The 22,862-nt window shown below is 37.4% G+C and overlaps 1 protein-coding gene across 1 annotated transcript; it reads right to left on the reverse strand.

Moving 5' to 3' along the window:
- Positions 1-13,924: 13,924 nt before the first annotated feature.
- Positions 13,925-18,186, reverse strand: LOC140881773 (auxin response factor 6-like). The gene is made up of 12 exons (XM_073287344.1): positions 18,034-18,186; positions 16,580-17,213; positions 16,208-16,320; positions 15,770-15,868; positions 15,624-15,680; positions 15,360-15,518; positions 15,169-15,253; positions 14,986-15,076; positions 14,663-14,827; positions 14,423-14,545; positions 14,218-14,293; positions 13,925-14,052 (listed from the first exon to the last, which is right to left on the reverse strand). The coding sequence occupies exons 2-12, from the start codon at positions 16,620-16,622 to the stop codon at positions 13,999-14,001; spliced, it is 1,065 nt and encodes a 354-aa protein (XP_073143445.1). The 5' UTR covers positions 16,623-17,213; positions 18,034-18,186; the 3' UTR covers positions 13,925-13,998.
- Positions 18,187-22,862: the final 4,676 nt, after the last annotated feature.

The following is a 22,862-nucleotide window of genomic DNA, read 5'->3' on the forward strand; positions in this document are numbered from 1 at the left end:
ACTACTTCGTTGTTTACTTCACTATAATGCTCTGGAGTCTAGAGTATTAAAATATGCCTCATCCACCTCGAGAGGGAAGTCGGTGTGATTGTAGGATGTTTTAACCTCGGGATCCCAAACCGAAGAAAGAAAGAAAGAAAGAAAGAAGAATTCCATTTGATTATCTGAGTCTGATAATCCAAATGTTTTCAAGACATGCATATCATTTTAATTCAGTACTTGAATGGATTAATTGATTATATGAGGAACGAATTCATGTCATGACTTGATATGTTTATTTGATTGCATGTCAGTCTCTTTTACTGGGAATATTATTTTCACCGGATTATCCGGCTGTTGTCTTTGTTTGTATGTGTACTTGGCAACAAATGGGGCAGGATCAAGCCAGAGACATCATGGATAGGTGGATGAGAGAGTAGAAGTGAGGCCCTTGGTTTTAAGAGTTGAATTGAATTCAAAACTCAATATGTATTTTGGTATTGTAAACCTAGAATTGAAGCATGTTCTAGTAGTTTGGATGAATGTATAACTCTAGAACTACTTTGTATGGATTATGCATTTGGAATAAGTTTATGTATATTGTTGGGTTGTGTTTTGATTGAGTTGGGATTTGAAATTTTGAAAGAAAACCAAAATAATTTTCTGGTACAGAGCATCTCGCTCGATCGGTAAGATCTTACCGATCGAGCGAGCACCCCTATACTAAGGCAGAGAACGAGAAATTTTATGGCCGCTCGATCGGTAAGATTTTACCGATCGAGCGGGGGTCCTAAATTCTGGGCAGTGATTGGGTTTATTTTTGGCCTCTCGATCGGTAAGATCTTACCGATCGAGCGATCACCCCTTTTAAAAAAAAAAAATTTCTTGTGCCTTAATCCTTATTGTTTAATTGAGTTAATCAATTCCTTTACCTGAGATTATATGATTAGAATCTAGGCCTCACAGTCGATGACCTGGCGGGTTATCTCATAATCTTTAGATTCCTGATTGGAGCGAAAACATGTTTCAATGGGCTTCGTGATCCATTTTCCTTTGTCTTCAAGATTTTATGATACTATCGGACTTGTAGTAGATCGACTCATCGAGTCAACACTGTTCCTTTAGTGTGATCCGGATTTCCGATATCTTGAGAATTTTTGGGGTTTTAGCATACAATTTGGTTTGTTCGATAGTAATGTTTCACGTATCTTTGCTGAGCTATATGTGACAGATAAGTCTTATATCTGTTCGAAGCACAATTTGATGTTTATTAATTTTCATATGTGGATAGATATATTCGTATCACAAATCGGGAAGTTCAGGTATTAAAGAATAAGATTGCTCTCTTGTTTTAGCCTAGTAACAGAGTTGAGTCATTGAAGATGCTAATTGAGAACTTGAGTCTGTTTGCACTTCAAATTAGCTTGATTTTTGAGTGAAATTCAGTTCGGATGAGATTAACGTGGTTACATTATCAGGTATGACCTAGAGTTGAGTCATTGAAAGAAGCTAATCGAGAGCTTGAGTCTGTTTGCAATTAAAATTGGCTTGAGTTTTGAGCGAACATAATTTCTAATGTGATTAACGTGGTTACATTATTAGGTATGACCTAGAACTAATTTAAAGGACGAAATCTCCTAAAAGTGGGGAAAGTGTAGTAACCCAAGTTCTGTTTTACGTAATTAAATAGTAAAACATGATTAAAAAGTCATTACCTAAGTTACAAAATAATTAAACAGTTCAGAAAATAATAATTAAGCATCGTAACCTACGAAGAGCTCAAACCTTCCGAAGAACATATCAGAAGCACCAAACTGAGTGGTAAATTGATCGGAAGCAGGGAAAGAGCTCGGACCATCCGAACCAAAGATCGGAAGTTCCGAAGAAGATTTAGGCCTTGCTGTTTGTAAGGTGTCAAGAGTGCACCGACACGTGGGAGATCGGAGCTTCCAAACTCATCTTTCCACAAAGGTGTCAAAATGCTATCGAGACATCACTTCATGCAGGAGTTTGGACCTTCTGATCATGCTCCATACATAGTGCTAGAATTTCTCATAATTCAGTGTGTTTATGAGGTGAAAATTGTGAGTTGGTGTATATATTGAGTTTTTATGGCTATATTCTCGAGGTTCGGGCACTAGAAGTAGGCTAGTGGGCTTGTAGCAGAGTTATGCTCTAGTTGTGATCTCTTGACATCAGTGGGCTGATGACGGACGTAGGTTTAGACTTAGATCCCTAGAAGTTTTTAGGAGTAGCTATTAGTGTAGTTAAAGATTTTAGAGTCTAGTTAAAGACTTTAGATAAGTCATAGTGATATGGTATTCAATTGACTTGCATGCTTGGACTGAAGACAGTTGTATTGTTAGACCAGTAAGTTGAGGTACGTAAGTATAGACTGAGATAATCAATTGAGTATGCATGTTTATATGTTGTATTATTACTTTTCATATGATGCATGTTATATTGCTTATGTATGTGTCATTGTCATACCATGATGAGCCTATTATATTTTTGAGATAGTTATTTTTGACTAGGTTCGCTCAACCCTAGTTTTTTCTTGTACGAACGGGTACCGTGTGACACACACTGGGCTGTCGAGGTAGCATGTGTAGTTTATCAACTAAAGTATATGTGGAACCTAATGAATCTTTGAAGCAACGTGCACGTACTGGTGGCACATACGTTATGAGTATGATATTCCAGAGCTTGATCCCTGTTTACGAGATCATTCATGTTTCATGATTGCATGCATTTTATAAACCTGTATACTCATATTTACGTACTGGGCGGTCGGTGACCACGGTCTGGGAGCAGAGGTTACCAGTGGCATAGTTTAATTTTGTTTTCGGTATTTGTTTATTTTTGATTGCGTTGTATAATTGTTTTTTATGTTTCAAAAATTTTACTCTGATTATGGTTATTTGTTATGTTAATTTCATGCTTAAGTATTAAGGTAGTAGGTGATCCAAGGTGGGTCATTATAAAGACCCTCTGTTAGGATCGAAAATATTTGAGAGAGGTGAATAAACACTTTTAAACTTTTTCGGACTGGTGACAATTAAGCCGAGTTACCAACTCATTAATAATTGTTTTTTACTTGACAGATTTCTTTGTGCAATAACTGAACTTATCAGTGCGAAAATTTCTTTCAACAAAAACTGAGTTGATTACTAATAAAAATGAATGTGGTAAAGAATAACATAGAAAGATGTTTATGGAATTTCGAAGTCTAAGCTTCTACTTATTTCCTTTTTCTGTTTCCAAAAGTATGTCCAATAGAAGTTTTTAATTTATACAATCTTTTGTGCAAATCCAATCCAACCATTGTCATAGTGTTGATTGGACTCCTAACAACTCAGTCTAATCAACTTTTCTAATCAGAACAATTTTCTTATAGAATTACGTACAATAATAAAATAATCCTTTATAAAAGCTCTGTTGGGCTAGAGAGAAACATAGTTGATCAGATATCTGTATGATGTGTGCAGTCAGCTTGAAATTTTGAGTTGGATTCTTTCGAAGAGTCATTAATATTTTAGGATGGTTTTTTGCAAAAAATTCTTGATTATCCTATGAAATTCTTAAGCTCCAAGTATTTATATACAAGTATCCAACGTCCATAAAAATATCTGATGCAAGTTTGTCCCAAAATATCCGACATTGAAGCAGATTGTGTCACATGTCTTTGTCTTCTTTCGAAAAAATATTACAATGGCGCGGGGGCTATTTGTACTGTAGTAGAAAATGAAATCCAATGTTTCTTTTAATCTTTTGTACTTAGTGAGAACATCTTCAATTCTTGAGTGTATCAAATAAAAAATCAAACGGATTATTCATCTGTTCTGCTTAGTCTTTTGCAAAAGTTGGTCTGGTCCGGATAGATTTTCTAGTATACTTGTCTTGGTCAGATTAGTTCAATTGTCTAAAAATCAATTTTATTTTTCTCGGATCATTACTTAGCGTTATCTCCCTATTACTTTTAAGATAAGTTCTTATTAAATTAGTTTTTTTTTTTTAGATATCAGTCAAGTTTAACTTATCCCATTGATTTGTCATCACCAAATCTAATATTATTTTTTTTATCAACCGCTTTTATGTGGTTGTTCTGTACAATATTACACTTTATTTATTAGACTGTACTAAACCATTTATTGCTCGTTTGAATAAGTACTAATAAAAAAAATTATATTTATTAAAGTTTTTTTTTTCAAAATAAATTTGTAAAAAAAATTTTAAATTTTTTTAGGAATTAGAATGTGTTTTGAAAAGAATTGTATGAAAATATTTTATCGTTAAAAATTAGTATGTTTTTTTAGGCTCTATAAGTTTGATGATGTGCTGCAAAATTCATTTAGGGAAAACCAATAGAAAGTTGATATATGAGAAATTACAACATAAGAATCTCCTCGTTTTAAATCAGCAAAACCTTATTTAAAAGATAACCGAAAACAAAATGAATAGTCTTAGTGCTCTATGCTGATAGTATCAACTTCCAGAAGAATATTACGCTGCAATATTTTTTAAGTAGACATCAATGTACACAAAAGTTTCAGCAGAACGCACTTATCCGATCAATAGTACTATTTTCAAATAATGTTCCTTATTTATGTGGCCGTTCTGTACAATGCTACTCTTCATTTAGTAGACCGTACTAAACCATTTATTTCATGTCACCATTTTTCTATTTTTTTTTTGTTTTTACAGATACACTTAAGAAAATGAAAGAGCTGTTTTAAATTTGAACGTTGAAACTCATCTATAAAAAGCCTCTTGAGGAATTACGAAAACTCTATCTAAATTTCTGAAAATTAATAATACTGAAATATTATAAACAATATCTAGACAGCTGAAATTCTTAGAAAAACATACACGCTTAAAAGTTTATCATATCCAAACTATCATCTGTGCTGCTGCTCACACACATTCTTTGTACTTCTTATCTAGAAGTGTGAGTGATTGTAATCTATAGAAAGAGCACTCTTTCCTAAAATTCATGTATTTAGATATCATTTGGTACTATGGATGTGATGTACGATAGATGAATAAAAATATGATAAGATGTGGATAAGCAAGACATATATATGAATAATATATTGTTTTGTATGTTTTTTATTTTGTAGGATTATTGTGTTTGTTCTCTTAATTACCATTGTCAATTTCACTTATATGACACTCATCCTCCACTAATACCATGTGTTAAGAGGTATTTGTCATCAAGCCTACATCTAATGTTATGTCGGGCCATAAGATATCATTGAGTTAACAAAAAAATGAGAAAAAACATGAGATGAGTAAAAATTTGTGTCTCATCCCACTTTTATCTCATGTACCAAACGGTACCTTATAGTGTTAAGTTGTGATACTAGGAGTTTCACAGGCGTGAGTAAGACTTTCTGAAGTAGGTTTGTAGAAAATGTTGCATGTACTAATCAAAGTCTTCTAGTAATACTTTCTGGAAATAGAAGTAGGAGAGTTGTAGAAGAGTTTTTCTTTCAAACTTCTAGAAACAAGCCTTTTGTTATTTACCTGCCTAATGCTTTGTGTTTTACTATTAAGTGTTGTAGACTGTTTCCACTTTTTTTAGTAGTCTGCTGCACTTAATAAAAAATGAGATCAGCTTCTGACTGCTCAAAACTGTCAGAAGCATACTTATCAGAAGTATATATAAGAGATAAAAGTTGGTAGTGTTTATTTATCTCATCTAATTACGTACACAACCGATCCTAACATGTTTTGATTTCTATCATTGCACATTTAATTATAAAAACATAAAAACACATCTCAATTATTTTTTGAAAACTATACTTATAGAACAATTTTTATTGATTTTTTAGAAATATAAAAAAAATTTACAAAAATCTTGTCCAAACATATATATTTAATTTTTCACTTATAACTTTCTTAAATATTTGTCCAAGAAGACCCTAATTAATATCATATTTACATTAAATTAGAGAGTAACACTCCTATGAGAGAGGTCAACCATACTCATATTTATAATAATAAGTAATACTTTTGACATAAAATGTAATACTTTTTAATAAAAAAATAACTCATATAAGATACACGTCTCAAAAAATGACATTTAAAACCGTCTTATAGGATTTTTTGTCATAGATAGTTATAACCAATGCACACAAGAGTTTGATGTTTGTTACGATCACATGTTCCTTAGTTTGTAGCTTATAATATGGAAATGGGGCATAAAAATAAAAATTTCAAGCTAATCTAATTAAGAAATTCTTCTTGCAAAATTTAGTCGTGAGACAGTCTCACATGAGTTTTATGTATAGAGAAAATTAAAATTAACTATATAATCATCGTGTAATTAAAATTTGATATACTACATTCAAAAATTTTAAAAATTTAAATTATCACGTGCTTATATGACCTAATTATTTAAATATTATATATCTCTTAAAAAATTTAAAAAAAAACATTAACAGATTGGGAATGTGAGCTTTTTTCAAATGAGATTGTCATGAATAAAAACAGGTACGTACAATTTTTCGAATAGATTTCTTCTCGCTTTTGAGTGGATTCTCTCTAACGTTGATTCTCCTAGTGTTGCACACTACATTTGTTCATCCATCAAACCCTAGCTACGCAATATTCTTACCTTTTGAGAATTAAAAAAAAAAAAAGCAAATTGTAAAAGTTCACATCAACGTTAGAGAGAATCCACTATACTTGTAATTAATGAAATTAATTCGACCACCCATTAACGCCGAAATAATAATTATTGTGTTGCCAATTATTATACTATTAATTTGTGGGGACATGGTTCGAAATTATAATAGTATATGGTTGTGGGGGAATAGTTTCAAACATGACCCACAATTATTTTGGATTTTCCTCTCAAGTCCATGTGGTGTTAATAATTAATTGTTGCCATGCCTTTATCGTGGCGTACATGCTGCTCTCATATCCAATCAAACTTCCTAACTTTGCAAGCTGATCTGTCCATTTTTCAAATTTTATAATAAATTTCACTTGTGATGATATCATAGATCAATATTTTTTAATGTTAGCACTCGAAAAATTTAGGTAGATGTGAAAACTTCTTCCCGATGGATCTTCCCTTTCACCATAGTCTAGATGCAAGCATAGAGAAACGAATTCATGAATGCATGGGTGCTGAAAAAGTTTTCCGACATGGCCACTTCGATGTCTAAGTCAATATAGGACTTATAAGAGAAAAAAAGCTCCATGAGAGTATATGCAGTAAAGTGCAATACTTTATTGTGTGATAAGAATGAACCAAACCTGGGTAGTTATAGGCAAAACTTACGAGAGTGCTACCCGGCTGAGAAGATTTGTTTCTATTTGAATTTAAACTTTCATTCTTATTAAAGATTCTTTTTTATCTTGAGTGATACACAGATCTAGATAATGAAACAAGATCTCTGAATGATATCTCAATACAGACTTAACATTTATTGCCTCGGCCTCGGTGCCGTCGAGCCCAACACACTCCGTTTCCCCTAGGTTAGGTGCCATCCCTGACACCCGGGGGATTCTGATCCCGGGTCCTGGACATTGGGCTCACTGCCCACCTCCTGGTTATTACGCCTTTTTATTCCGGGCCCAACACCATAGAGGGCTCCGGTTCCCCTCCCTGCTTTTTACCAAGATATAATACGGCACTACCGAGTCAACTTAGGCCAACTTCAGCCCAACTCTTTTCGTCACATGACCATGGTCTATGTCCTCTTTCGGACCCTCAACCTGACCCTTAATCCCGTCATTTTCAACTATTACTAGTACTCTTGTCGATACACAGATGGGGTTTTCACCATAGGCTACCGCCCAAACTCCAAATTTATCACATCCCAACCTCCCACAAACATTGGAAGGAATACTATTTCTTCCTTCGCCACCCTACAGCCCCCAACTACCCCATAGCCTGGCTACTGGGTCTATTTCGGCAGCCCGCGTTACCTCTCTTCGACAAACAAACAGGGTTTGATCTTCGGACTCAAGAAGGGCTTGGTGGATGGGAATATGATTCCCCCACACTTCTTCATGAGGAATTCATCCGTAAATATGGGCTGAGTCCCCGGGGTGTTGATCCCACTCCAGAATCTGACGCGTCTGAGGGGTACATGGAGTCTGGGCGGCGAGAGACACCGGGGAATCATCCCGATTTGTACTTGTATTTATGTTCATCATCCATCTCTATCTCGTTCCCGTTAACCCTTCGTGATTTGTATTGTAGGTGAATATATGGAGTTCCGAGCCATCTAGTCTGCCCAAATTTCCAAGGACCAGTGAAAAACTTCTCGTCCTAAGGCTGTGGTTGTGGTGCATCCACCATCCCAACTGAAAAAACTCCCTCAAACATCGTGGACTACGACTCCTACCCCTTCCCTAGGTCTGCGGCCTTGCCCGCAAATTCTGCAGGCCTAGAGCACAGAACCCGGAGCCCAGACAGGGTCCTATTGCTAGGGTTACTGGAAGGGACCGATCCCTCATTCGCACGCCTCCGGCCCCTCCGACCTTCTTTATCCGAACTCACCACCCCCATTTCCCGCAGAGTATACTTGTAGCGACCCAAATCGGAATCACCTACTAAATAATACTTACGCATGTAATTAAATCTTAAATGACAATTATAAGGTAATTTAGCATAAAACAGAATACAATCCAAAATTGGAAATAATAGTCTAAAGTGATGCTTAGGTTACAACCAAATCGAATAATAGTGTTTATCAAACCAAACCAGAATAACAACCACTAAACCAGAAAGACGATAAACTCAACGGCACTATTGCTCGACTCGGGGCTCACTCTTGCCTGCATCATCCAACGTGAGACCTGCCCCATGGAATGAGATGTCCAAAATGAAAACACAGGGGCGTGCGCGCTAACAACTAGTACAAATAAATGCGAGTATACAAACCCATATGTGCATGCAAAGTGATGTGGACCGGGTAACTGGATCAACAAGAAACTCATGCTCAGAATGAAGGTACCAAGGAGTCTAGTGTCACTCGAAAATACACCTATGGACCACTAGCAAAAAAACGGAATATGGATTGGGAAATACCCTGAAAACATCACAGCCCTCTGTGCCCATCGGCCAAGTGACTCATGACGTGCAATTGTCCACAATATAGGGCTGAGCGGCCCAACTAACTATGGCTATCTCAAAAGAGATACGTCTCAACGTGATAAATGATCATGTGGTATATGAAAAGTAAATACATGCATATCATGGCAGATAAAATGCAGCACAAAAGAATGCATACTCAGCTGTATATCTCAGTCAGTAATTACGTACCCTTCTAGGTCAAGTTTAGGTGAACAGCCTAGTATCCAAGCCTATAATTAAATGTATACCCTATCACTTATACCATTCCACAAGCCTTAACTAGACTAATAGCTAATCGTTGAAGATAATCAGACTCTAGCAATATATCTGCGTCCGTAGCTTGCCCTTTGATGAAGATTGCCCTAAACTCTAGGCAGAACACTCCTACGCTCCTGGTAGCGCTTTATCACCGCTTGGTACTCTTCAAACACGACGCTTGAAAACCCTAAAAACTAGCTAGAGACAAGAGGGAAACTTTAGAAATAAGTGAGAAAAATGGCTGCCTCGAGCTCCTATTTATAGACCACGATCGGATCGTCCAATCTCTCATTCGGTGCTCCCGAACCCACTTTAGAACTTCTGATCGTTCTTGAAAACTCCCTTCGTCAAATGCGTGTCTCTGATTGGACAACACATTATTGCCGACACAGTTCTGATCTTCCTATCCTTAGTTCGGAGCTTCCGAACTTAGTCAAGTCTAATCTTCAATCAAAACCCATGCCTTGTATGACTACAAGTAGATTTGGAGCTTCCGATCTACTCTTCGGAGCTTCCGAACTGTCCTAGCACAAGAACCCTTGGAAACATTTTTTATCGTTCTGAATCCGATTTTCAACTTCTTAAACTCATTGAGGATTCCTTAATCATGTATTATCCCTGTAAACATGTTTAGTCCGTCGATTAGCTTTAACCAAAATCGAGTTACTACATTCTCTCACCTAAGAGATTTCGTCCACAAAATCAGGGTAATAGAATAAGAAACATATTTATTGCAGTAGTACAAATTCCAAATGAAACTGAAATGAAATTACAAAGCACGCTTTTTCAACTCAGAATAGTTTAGGTTGTTCAGTTTGCATGCGACTTTCTAGCTCCCATGTGGCTTTCTTGGTGCCTCGGTGCTACCACTGGACTAGAACAACAAGAATAGTCTTGTTGTGAAAAATTTGGATTTTCGGTCTAAAATGCGAATCCCTTTCTCAACATAAGTCATATCCTCACTGAGCCGAAATTCAGATGGGTGCAAGAAGTGAGACTCATCAGCCACATACTGTCTCAACAAGGACATATGAAATACATTGTGTATATAAGACACATATGGCAAAAACGCTAATCTATAAGCCAACTCTCTAATGCTTTCCAGAATCTCAAATGGGCCAATGAATCTAGGAGATAGCTTACCTTTGAGACCAACTCTCAAAATCCGCCGAAACGGGAAAACTTTCAGAAATACCTTTCCCTTGGCTGAAACTGTAAAGTTTTACGCTTGGTGTTAGCGTATCTAGCCTGTCGCTCATGTGCAGTTTTTATTCGCTTCTTGATCTGATTGACAATATCCACAGCCTGCTGGATTAGCTCTGGTCCTTCCACATGTTGTTCTCCATCTTCCTCCCAGAACAACGGTGTATGACATCATCGTCCGTAAATTTCTTCAAAAGGTGCCATACCTATACTTCTGTGATAGCTGTTATTGTACGCAAACTCAACTAGTGGCTAATGACTTTTCCAAGCTGGACCAAAACCCATGGTGCATGCTCTCAACATATCCTCAAGGGTGCGAATGATCTCTCCGACTGACCATCCATCTCCGAGTGATAGGCAGTACTAAGGCTCAGATCAGTGCCTAATGCCTTCTGGGAACTGCCCCAAAACCTAGAAATAATCCAGGGATCTCTATCACAGACAATGCTCGCAGGTACGCCATGCAATTGTACTATCTCTTCGATGTACAATCTCTCCATCGTGATATGCTCCCATTTCCATTCAAGAATCGATAGACTATTAAGCAAACCGCCTGGTTTTTGTTATTCAGCTTTGAATTTCTGACACACCAAACACCTGGACATGAACTAATATACATCGTGCTTCATGCATTTCCACCAAAATCGAGTTCTCATATTCCTGTACATTTTCATGCTTCCCAGGTGGACACTTAGCTTGCTATGGTGAGCCTGGGGTTAAAATCTCATTCCTCAAATCGATGTCTTCTGGTACAACCACTCTTCCTGACAGGCATAGGCTACCATGTTCCTAAAATGCAAATCCTGACATGTTGTTTTCGTTAGCTAGCCTAGCTAACTTCTATACCTTCGGGTTAGAAAACTGAGCTTCTTTGATCTTGGTGTACAACGCTGGTTTGAATAAGAGGATAGAGATCCGAACACTTTTCCTCCCTTTCTTACGACAGAAATGAAATCTCAACGAGCAAAATGGTATTCGCCACTACACTGGTTTGTAGAGCAGAAATACTTACCTTGAGACTAAGAGCATCCGCTGTAAGATTTGCTGATCCCGGATGGTACTTGATTCTCAATCATAGTCTTTCAGCAGATCTATCCATCTCCTTTTGCGCATGTTCAATTCTTCCTGAGTACAGATATATTTCAAGCTCTTGTGAACTGTAAGGATCTCAAATCTCTCTCCGTAGAGATAATGCCGCCAAATCTTTAAGGCAAACACGATTTCTACCAGTTCCAGACCGTGGGCTGGATAATTCTCCTCGTTTTTATTCAAATTTCTATATGCATAAGAAATTACATGACCATTTTACATCATAACACTTCCTAATCCCAGCTTGCATGCATCGGTGTAAACAACATATCCTTCGGATCCTAAAGGTAGAGCTAGCACTGGTGCAAAAGTCATACGCCTACGAAGCTCCAAGAAACTCTCTTCACAGTAAAAATGACCATTCAAATAGTGCATCTTTCTGAGTAATTTTTCTTAAAAGTCTAACCAACTGAAAGAAGTTTGCGATAAATAACCTATAATAACCCATTAGACCAAGGAAACTACGGATTTCAGCCATTGATGATGGGCGTAACAAATTAAATACAACATCTATCTTGCTCGAATCGACAGAAATTCCTTCTATGGATATCATGTGACCAAGGAATACCACTTGATCAATCATGAACTCACACTTATTTAGTTTTGCATAGAGATGGTTCTCCCTCAGAGTTTGTTGGATAATAATCAAGTGTATCGCGTGATCATCCATAATGTTAGAATATCAGGTACCGTCTATAAAGACCGCAACGAATTTATCCAAGAATTCTTGAATCACACGGTTCATCAAATCAATGACTACCACTGGTGCATTAGTCAACCCAAATGACAATATTAGGAACTCATAATGCCCATATCTGGTGCGAAACTCCCGAATTAGGAATGTCTGGTTTCTGAATCCACATCTACACTACAAGAAAAACGGCTAAAGACAACGTTTTTTCCGCGTTGTTAATGTCCCCAAAAAAGCGTTGTCGTAGCCAGTGTTGTAAAAGACCACGCTCAAAGACAACGCGAAAAAAGCATTGTCTTATCTAAAAAAGACAACGCTTAAAAAGCATTGTCGTTTATAAAAAAACGTTGTCGTTTCTGGAAAAGACAACGCTTTTTAAGCGTCGTTGTATCTGGAAAAGACAACGCTTAAAAAAAGTGTTGTATTTGTTCAAATAAAAAACAAAAAAAAATTAATTCACAAATTTTCAATATTATAAATCACTAAAAATTCAAAAATTTGTAAAATAAAATTTAATATAGAGTATTCCAATATTAAAAATCATTCAAATATAAAAATAATCGAATTCTAAATTAATGAACACTAGTAAAAAAATCAAAAAACTATGCATTAATCTCGAAAAACTTTGATTCCTTCCTTCAGCACATGTTAGCGTCCCAAGCTTTCATAAAAACCGCAACAATCTCTTTTCCTTTAATTTGTATCTCCATACTGCAAATTATTAAAAATAAAAACAAACATAAAACAAATATGAATAGATTAAAATGGAAAGTACTAAACTTAAACAATTATTTATCAGTAAAAGAACATGAATTTAAAAAAATTATGTTGTTGGATTGTTCCCAGAAGTGATAAAGAATCTGAAATATGATATCATGTTTATGTACTAAACTTGGAATCAAGTAAAAAAAATCAGAAGAAAGAATACACTGATGAAAATGAACCCGGCAACTGATGATGATGATTGCCTTCTAATATTTCGAGCCTCTTGGTTGGATGATCAACTTCTGGAATGGTTAATCTCCTGTTGCTACCCCTTCCCTGATATTAATCCTTCACGAACATTAATCAGAAGACTCATTGTCCCTGCTACGTGTATGATCGTAGGACGAAAAAAAAAGAGATGGAGAAATATACTAAATTGCATGAACCATGTCCGGGTAAGATTAGTGAACCTTCTTCAACCATATACATGAAATAAAAGAGCACCCTGAAAATGGGAGAATAACTAGCATAATGTGATGTCGAGTTGACAAAAGTATCTACAACATCACAAATATTTTGAATCATATATCATACTAGCAGAGTATCTTTTGACAGATAAACTAGAGGCAATCCAAACATTAGGTTCTTCCGAGGACCCTTTGGTACCACCCATTCCCCTCACAAGTGTCAAAGGTCCCAACAACAATAGCTTTGCGAGACATTACTCAAGATCAGCTAATCAAATGTTCAAACTTTCATGATACAGAAAACTAAGCAAGAAAACTAATTCAACTAAATGGGCCAGTCATTCTTCAATTTACAGATTATCTAGTTTGAAACCACGCTATCCTTGACAAATTCTTTAAAGACAAACATAAATTCAACCGCTGAAAGAGGGGAGCCTTGGTGGCCATGGTCGCTTTAGTCTCAGAGAAAATGGTGATGGATACATTGGGAATGTTGTTAAAGGTTCAATTTCTCACAAAGACACTCTTGGCTGCCTCTCCCCAGCAGTAGATTCGTCCCAGCCAACCTCCATTAAACAAGTTAACATTCAATTTCACGACAAGAATTAAAAATGAATAAATTATGTTCGATATCTTTGGATTCAGACCAACCAAGAAGAACAAAAAAAACACAACACTCTAAACTTTTGTGATATATGAAATCAATGGGCAGGAACATTGTATGTGTTCACCTTAACTGAACGCCAGTGTGAATTTGGCCATCTGGTAGGATCTAAATCACCTATCCCGGTTATTGTGCCCATGTAACTGAATCAAGAAGAGGTCAGAAATCTCACAAAATTATGCAACTTGAACATCTATCAACACCACAGGGAACTCACCATACACAAACAAAGGAGGATGGACAGAAAATAGAATTGAGAAAAATAAACATACCGTCGAACACTAGATTCTTCGGTTTCAAACAGCATCCGGAAAAGCATGCCCACAGACACTCGAGTGTGATAAACAGCTTTTACATATTTGGCCAGAGGTATGACAAATTCGGATGGACTAGCTCTGAAATTTTTTAAGTTAGTATAATCATGAGATATTGCATACTCTCCTAGGTTGGTAGAATCATGCGATAAAGGCAGCACATGCACACCTTGGTAGTGTTGGAAAGAACAAAGTTACTTGGGATTATAAAATATGGTGAAACGGCTAATTGTTGCAGCTGCATAAGCAGCAGCAGCAAGAAGGCCGAGATGCATACTATCACTTGATAAAACTGATGAAGGCATCACAGTTTGTGGTCGATTAGCACGCCTTATACCGAGAGGCAACTGATTCTTCTCATTCCTGATAAATGCCCAAAAAGCATCGCATGGTTCAGTACTGATCAGACGTAGCACTTGAGGAAAAAGAAACTCATCACTTTTTTCAATGTTTGACCAGGCCTATTCAATGAAATTTATTAGGGGACCCGCAACGATATTCCAGTTAAATAAAATGCCTACCATATAAAGAGAACCGAATCACCAGCAATCAGTCTTTTTGCACTCACAAAAACACTCCATCCTGTTGTGAGAAGATGCCTCTTGGGCTGGCCTGATATAAGAACCATATAAATCATATTATGAATCTGTAGAAGTAGTTGTTGCAACTTGATTCCTCAAGTGAAATACATGTCTAAAATAGACCTCTAAAAATATGTCTGAACTTCCACTCATTATTATGCAGATCCCTTGCGACCAATTCTTGAGCAGGAGGTTGTAGGGAAAAGTCCTATAAATTGGGTGGTTCCAACCAAGATGCATTAGAGGCACATAATTGAAAAAAAACAGGCACATTTTTTTACTTGGGTCTTGGAAGCACCTGAAATGACATTTACCAGTGGCGAAAATATTTTTTCTGCCGCACGGTGAGGAACTGAAAATCCACCATGAGTACTGGTGTCACAGGCAGTCAAAGTTTTGCAAAAGTAATTTGTTGGCTGTTTACTGGGGGTTCCTAAATCTGCCGGAAGAAATGAAATCTCTTTCTGCTCTTGCTGCAAAAACAGTAATAAAAGAATAAAAATAAACCAGAAAAAAAAAAAAAGAAAGTCGACTTAGAAAAGAGGAAGAAAAAGTTGATGAAGATTTAGAGAACATACTGGGCTCAGCGGTTGCAAGGTCATTTGGGCGTAAACCTCGTCTGTCTCTAAATCAGCCTACTTGAATAAAACATTAAGATTCTACAAGAGAACTCCAATAACTGCAATAGGAACACAACAAAACTTGAAAGAAAAAAAAAACGTACATGCATTGTCACGTTATGAAGCTGGCAAATGAGTTGCGGAGGCAAGCTAGGGTAATTAGGTATCTGTGCATCAACTTCCTTGTTGGTAGATACAGCAACCTGTGCAGTAGCCAGTATGTATCAAGAAACAATGACATTCAACAGAACTTTTGCGTGTAGAATATATCAATCTCCTCATTACTGAACCAGAGTGCTCGAAGTGAATGATTGAATTCGAATCTCCATACAAAATACCGGGGATTTAACAATTGCAAATCATGAAGAGAGAAATTAAACGCTCTCAAAATTGGATGTGGTAAGATAAGCTGTTTCTTCTTTTGTAGATACAGTCATAAAAACAATATACCTCCCAATTCATTGTCAAAAAATAAGAAAAATAAGAAAAATAGTTTGTTATTTACACAAACTACAATTGAAATACACAAGCAAGAATCAAACCTGTTCACTGTGACCCTGAGGAAAATACACTACATGGCTTCCCATACCAGGCAAAGAAACAAGAGGACCCGCACAGGCATGCCAAAGTTCAGAATTTAGGCAGTTCTTGTCTCCTGCTAATCAAATTTGAACAAAACTATTTAGTTCGTGTTAAAACAGTGCTAAAGACGTGAGAATTAACCTTAATTCCAGTTTCTCAATTGCCAGAATGAGGCCTAACCACTTTTCCAAATCACGAGGTGTATAGTCAAGAATGGCAATATAACATACTCTTTCAAGAAAATGACTTGCTGGCACTTACAAATGGTTAATATTCAACTTATACGCCCAAAAACATACTTAAATTCAAGAAAAGAAATAATGTAAGTTTACCTTCAGGAGATTGCTGGTTTAGACCAACTGCGGAGAGTTTCATTTTTCAGATTCGATAAGAAAAAGGTTTGAGCAAAAAAATTACAGCCAACAACTACACATTTGCATCACAAAATCCCCAACCTAAGATTCCCAAAAGCAAAGCTGCTCCATTTACCTCAATTCTACCCCCAAAATAGCACAATATCCACACCCTGTACTCTTGAGTAACCCACTAAAATCTAAAGCCTGAGCTGGATTTCCGTGCTATCCAAATCCCTTTATCAACTCAACAACTACGGGGTTAGAAACTTGGAGAAATAATGAAAATTGAAGTATTCATAGAGGGTACCGAAGCTAAAGGACCCTAAGATTTTTACAAAAGCGTTGTTTTTAATTGTTGTGTTTTATCATATTTGTTGTATTGTGATATCCCACACATTAATCAAATACACCGTAACAAAGAGCGCAAAGAAGGATCACACACTTGCGCAAGCGCTAGCTGTGGCAGCGCACAAACTGTTGCAGCAAGTGAACCAGCAAGAATCCAGCAACCTACTAAGAAAGCATCGTCAAAGTGAATTTTTTCTTGATGCAAACAAGCTGCTCGAACACGGTGACCAGATTCTTGATGAGGCTAGCACTTAGCGGTGGCCTACAGAAAAACAAAAGAGATCAATATGCCAATGTATCCTGAGTAATAATAATACTATATTTTAATATCAAAATTGGACATTGTGGAAAGTGTAAAAAAAATTAAAAAAGAGGTACAACTCCAAATTTCACCTATTGCGAAATCTACTTGGCAAATTAATAAGCAGTAATTGCATAAATAATTTTTATTCTTAATACTGAAATAGAAATCAATTATTATGCAAAATCACTGCAAGGAAATAATCCTCTTAAATTGACAAAAAAAGTCAAATTCAACACAAAAAATTATATTCTTACCACAGAAGGAAGCTACATCTTTACAACAATTTGGAAAACTCAAAGTGATCGATATGGAGACTCGATCAAACCATGATGTTCATTTACAACAATTTGGAAGAATCTCTCTCGTCCTCTCTGGTTGCAAGCTACAGTCAGGATACGTGGTTTCAGCAAGAGGGTGATGGTGGCGACCAGGTCCCATCCAACGAAAACTTTAAATTGTATATGTAAATTTTTTAAAGAAAATGCAAGTTTCATCCCAAATATGTAGTTGGTTTACACTCCTAGCCTTGTCTTAACCACTTTTTGGATCCACCCCTACTATGATTATACTTCTATAAAACCTGGAGCCCATTTTTTCATTATTTAATAGTATGCAACATATTTTAGAACCTCCTATTGAACAGGGAACTGTCGAAGAAAGCCCAGAAAGAAAACAAACTTTAGTGGCGTTTGAGTGGATTGCTTTGAGACAATAATCACTTATTTATTATGAAGGTAAAAATAAACGCAGCTGGATTTTTCAGAAAATTCAATTATACTTGACAAAGAGGCTCAAGCCAGAGAAACGAACCCAGAATATCTTGCGCATATCGTAGCTTATGCCTGCGAAGATTTAATTGTGCTAAACTCTGAACACCAGCAGCTGTGCTAGCCCGAATCCAACATCAAAACGACTCAAAATCAGGAAATAGATGCTCCAAGAACAAAGCCCAAACCCCTACAGATGATTCAAAACAGCCGCCCTGCTCCAATCATACCCTAGCAACTCACGACAGATGGGAAATCCATGAAGCAGCAAGTTGAGCGTGGAGCAGATGCGAAATCCGTGAAGCAAAAATCTATCTATGAAGCTAGGAAAATCAGCAAGAATCGAAAGATAATAGGAAAAGGCAGAGGAAGAAAGGGATTCGAAAATTTTTTAGAAAGTGTAATCTGGAAAGTATGCAAAAAACAACCAAAAATAGCTCAAAGTCAAGAAAGAACAAGAACCCGCTCAGCTCCAGTCGCGAACGAGGCGTGACAATTTGAGCTTTGGTCCGAGATTCCTCAATATTTTGGTATTAAATTGAAGCCAAGTACGAACGCTTACCTTTTCTAGCTTCAATTGATAGCTTTCCGGCGGCTAGGGCGGCGAATCGACGGCATGATGAGGCTGCTAGGGTTTGGGGAAAAAGGGGATCGCGAGAGCCGAGAATGGCTTTGGGAAGGAGAGAGAAGCATCGTTTCCTTTTTTTTTTTCCTTGTAGTCATTTTAATTTTTATTTAATTTTTTTTAAAAAAAAAGTTTATCTACAACTCTTTTTAAAAAGTGTTGTAGTACATATAAAAAATAACGCTCAAAGACAACGCTTTTTTAAAGCGTTGTCTTTAGACCTAAAAAAAACGCTTAAAGACAACGCTTTTTAAACAAAGCGTTGTCTTTTATGAATTTAAAAAAAATAACGACAACGCTTTTCTGTAAAAGCGTTGTAATTTTTAAAAAGACAACAACGCTTTTTCTTAAAAGCGTTGTAATTTTAAAAAAGACAACGCTTGTTACCAAAAGCGTTGTCTTTTAAGTGTTGTGTTTGAGCATTTTTGTTGTAGTGCTAGTGCTAACTGGATCTTAAATCAATCTTTGAATAAACCTAAGTACTCTGCAACTAGTCAAACAGATCCTCAATACAAGATAAAGGGTACTTATTCTTTATGGTTACACGATTCAGCTGTCGGTAATCAATTCACAAACACATAGAACCATCCTTCTTCTTGACAAACATAACTGGTGCTCCTATGGGGACACACTAGGACAGATATAACCTTTACCCAAAAGATCTAGCAGTTGCTATTTCAACTTACGCATCTCTGATGGTGCTAGACAATATGGGTCTCTAGAGATTGAGGTAGTCCCTGGCATAAGCTCGACCCCGAATTCCATCTCTCGATTCAGAGGAAATTAAACCTGGAATCTCTTCAGGAACACATCCAGAAATTCACTAACAACTGATATGCTCTCAAATCTAACATATAGTTGTATCTACTGCATAGATTAGGTAGTCTTTCCCTCTAGACTTCTAATAATGACAGGCAGGCTCTCAGAGTTGATACCAATGGCATTGGGGGTCGTTCTATCTTTCCATAGAAAAACCAACTGTCACAACCCTCCGGATGGAAGTGCACAAGTTTTTGGTAGCAATCAACTATCGCTCGATAAACGGTCAAAAAATATATACCCAAGATGCAATTGAAATCTTCCATGGATAAGATCATCATATTTTTTGTCACAACATTACCCTCAAATTCCAACGGACAACCCACTACAAGTCGTTTAGCTAATGCTAAATGACCTGTCGGTGTGGAAATAGAAAGTACTACGTCTAGGGGAATATTGGGCAATTGGTGACTCTTAACAAAGCTGTGGGGAATGAAAGAATGTGATGCACCAGTATCAATAAGTACAAATACAGGTATGCCACATAGATAAAATGTACCTACAATGATCGTCTCATTCCCAGCCAGATCCTGATTGTGTCGGAGTGTAAACACTTGGCTCGGTACACGGGACTGACGACTAGATCCTCCCACCAATGGCGCAGACTGCCTCTACTGCACTATAGACTGGAAACCATCACCAGATGGTTGTCCTCCGCCTGCCTGTGGGAAGTATTTCTAGAGATGTCCGACCTCCCCACAATAAAAACAAGCTCCGACAACTTTGCGACACTTTTCAGTCGGGTGATTCTTCCCACAATGGTTGCACTGCCCTTTATTCTAACCAATCGATGAACTACTTCTGACCCAGAAAAACCATGTTACCAGAATACCGAGTGGGTTTCAAATTCTTACCTCGCTGCAGGCTGATCTTATCTTGTCGGCAACAATTCGCCAGGTTCTCATAGGACTTTGGATTGTCACAGACTCAAACCCGATAAAAAATCTCCTTGTTTAAGCCTTGCAGGAAATGATCATACTTTGCTATGGAACTGGAGTGAATGTGAGGACAATACAGTAAAAGCTCAAAGAACTGTTGTTGGTACTCATCCACCGTCATGCCCCTTTGTTTTAGCAACAGGAGCTCTATGTATTTAGCCTGGCGAAGAGATGGAGGAAAATAAAACTTTGCAAATGCAACATGGAAGTCATCCCAAGTAACCGTACCTTGCGCCTGCAGTAGTGGAGTATAAACATATTTTCACCATTTCTGAACACGACCCTCTAGAAGGAAATTCACCGAATCCATGCGTTGCTCCTCAGTGGTATCGAACACACTAACACAACCCTCCATGCTTTCTAACCAATCCTCTACCACCTCAGCTGACTCTTTGCCCACCAGTGTCTTGGGACAAATCTATAGGAACATATGCATGTCGAAACAACGACGACCCTCGTGGTGATGGTGGCGACGTTCTCGACGATGATTGCGGCCCTCATCATAGTCTCCCCATGAATGCTCTCGTCATCGTGTCCTGCCATCTACAAAGCAAAACGAAGTTCAAACCCTTATAGGAAGGTCATATGTCCCATAGTATTATTGCATTCTTTGATATCATAAATGTAGCAAATCACATCGGAATCACCTACTAAACAATACTTACGCATGAAATTAAATCTTAAATGACAATTATCGGGTAGTACAGCGGAAAACAGAGTACAATCCCAAGTTTGAAATAACAGTCTAAAGTGCTTCTTAGGTTACAACCAAATCGAATAATAGTATTTATCAAACCAAACCAGAATAACAACCACTAAACCAGATAGGAGATAAACTCAATGGTGCTGCTGCTCGATTTGGGGCTCACTCCTGCCCGCATTATCCAATCTGAGGCCTGTCTCACGAAATGGGTTGTCCAAGATGAAAGAACAGGGAGGTGAGTGCTAACGCCCATTAAAAATAAATACGAGTATACAAAACTATATGTGCATGCAAAATGACGTGGACCGGGTTACTGGATCAACAAAAAACTCATGCTTAGACTGAAGGCACCAAGGAGTCTAGTGTCACTCAAAAGTACCCCTCTAGAACACTAGAAAAACAAATGGAAGTGGATTGCGAAATATCCTGGAAACATCACAGCCCTCCGTGCCCAACAACCATGTGACTCATGAAGTCCAATCGTTCACAATATAGGGCTGAGCGACCCAACTAACTATGGATATATCGAAGGAGATATGGCTCAATGTGATAAATGATCATGCGACATATGAACAATAAATACATGCATATCATGGAAGATAAAGTGCAGCACATAAGAATGCATACTCAACTAGATATCTCAGTCAGTACTTACGTACCTTTCTAGGTCAAATTTAGGTGAACAACCTAGTATCCAAGCCTACAATCAAATATATACCATATCACTTATACCATTCTAAAAGTCTTAACTAGACTAATATCAACTCGCTGAAGCTAATCAAATTCTAGAAATATACCTGTATCTGTAGCCTGCCCTTTGATGATGATTGTCCTAAACTCAAGTCACAACACTGCTTCGCTCCCGGTAGCGCTTTATAACCACTTGGCCTTCAAATACGACGCCCAAAAACCTTCAAAAGTACCTAGAAATGAGAGGGAAACTTGAGAAATGAGTAAGGGAAATGGCTGCCTTGAGCCCCTATTTATAGACCACGATCGAAACGTTCGATCTCTCGTTCGGTGCTTTCGAACCCACTTTGGGACTCCCTCTGCGAACGCGTGTTTCTGATTGAAAAACACATTGTTGCTGACACAATTCGGAGCTTCCGAACATAGTCAATTTTAATCACCAATCAAAACTCATGCCCTGTATGACTGCAAGTAGATTCGGAGCTTCAGAACTGCTCGGTAAGCCGATCACCAACTCTGGCTTCCGAACCAGTTTGGTGCTTTCGAAATACTCTTTGGAGCTTCCGAACGGTCCCAGCACAAGAACCCTTGGAACTATTTTTTTATCGTTCTGAATCAGATTTTCAACTCTTTAAACTCAATTTAGGATTCTTTAATCATTTTTTAATACAGTAAACATGTTTTTCAGTTGATTAGCTTAAACCAAAATTGGGCTACTACAATACCGTTATAGCCAACCTATTTTTTAAGGCCCTGGCCGACCTTGGGTATCATATTCTTCATTCCTTGGGTTTGACCACGGAAAATAGCTTCTGTCCTCCCTCGGCCTCAAGCCCTTCATCATGGAAGACAGTGCGGACATCGTTCGGGTGAGTAGAGTTAGGTACTAGTGATCACAATTCACGTCCCTCTACCTGTCTTAACTCTCGACTATCATGTATGGACTCATGAAGATAATTAATAGACTTGACGAGAGTGTGTTTCTTTGTCGTGAGGAAAAATATAGGTTATGCAAGTGCAAGGCCAAGTAAAGGCCCTGAGGCGGGTTCTTGCAGAGTTCCAAGA

The sequence above is a fragment of the Henckelia pumila genome, chromosome 1 (assembly GCF_033568475.1).
Source record: "Henckelia pumila isolate YLH828 chromosome 1, ASM3356847v2, whole genome shotgun sequence".
NCBI lineage: Eukaryota > Viridiplantae > Streptophyta > Magnoliopsida > Lamiales > Gesneriaceae > Henckelia > Henckelia pumila.

What these genes read in the sequence shown, in the direction of transcription:
- LOC140881773 (XM_073287344.1), bottom strand. Translation starts at nt 16,622, where the DNA reads ATGAAACTCTCCGCAGTTGGTCTAAACCAGCAATCTCCTGAAG. An exon ending in ACCATATTTTATAATCCCAA is followed by an intron (nt 14,546 to 14,662) that starts GTAACTTTGTTC and finishes AAAAAATTTCAG; the next exon opens with AGCTAGTCCATCCGAATTTG. An exon ending in GAAGAATCTAGTGTTCGACG is followed by an intron (nt 14,294 to 14,422) that starts GTATGTTTATTT and finishes TTCTTGATTCAG; the next exon opens with TTACATGGGCACAATAACCG.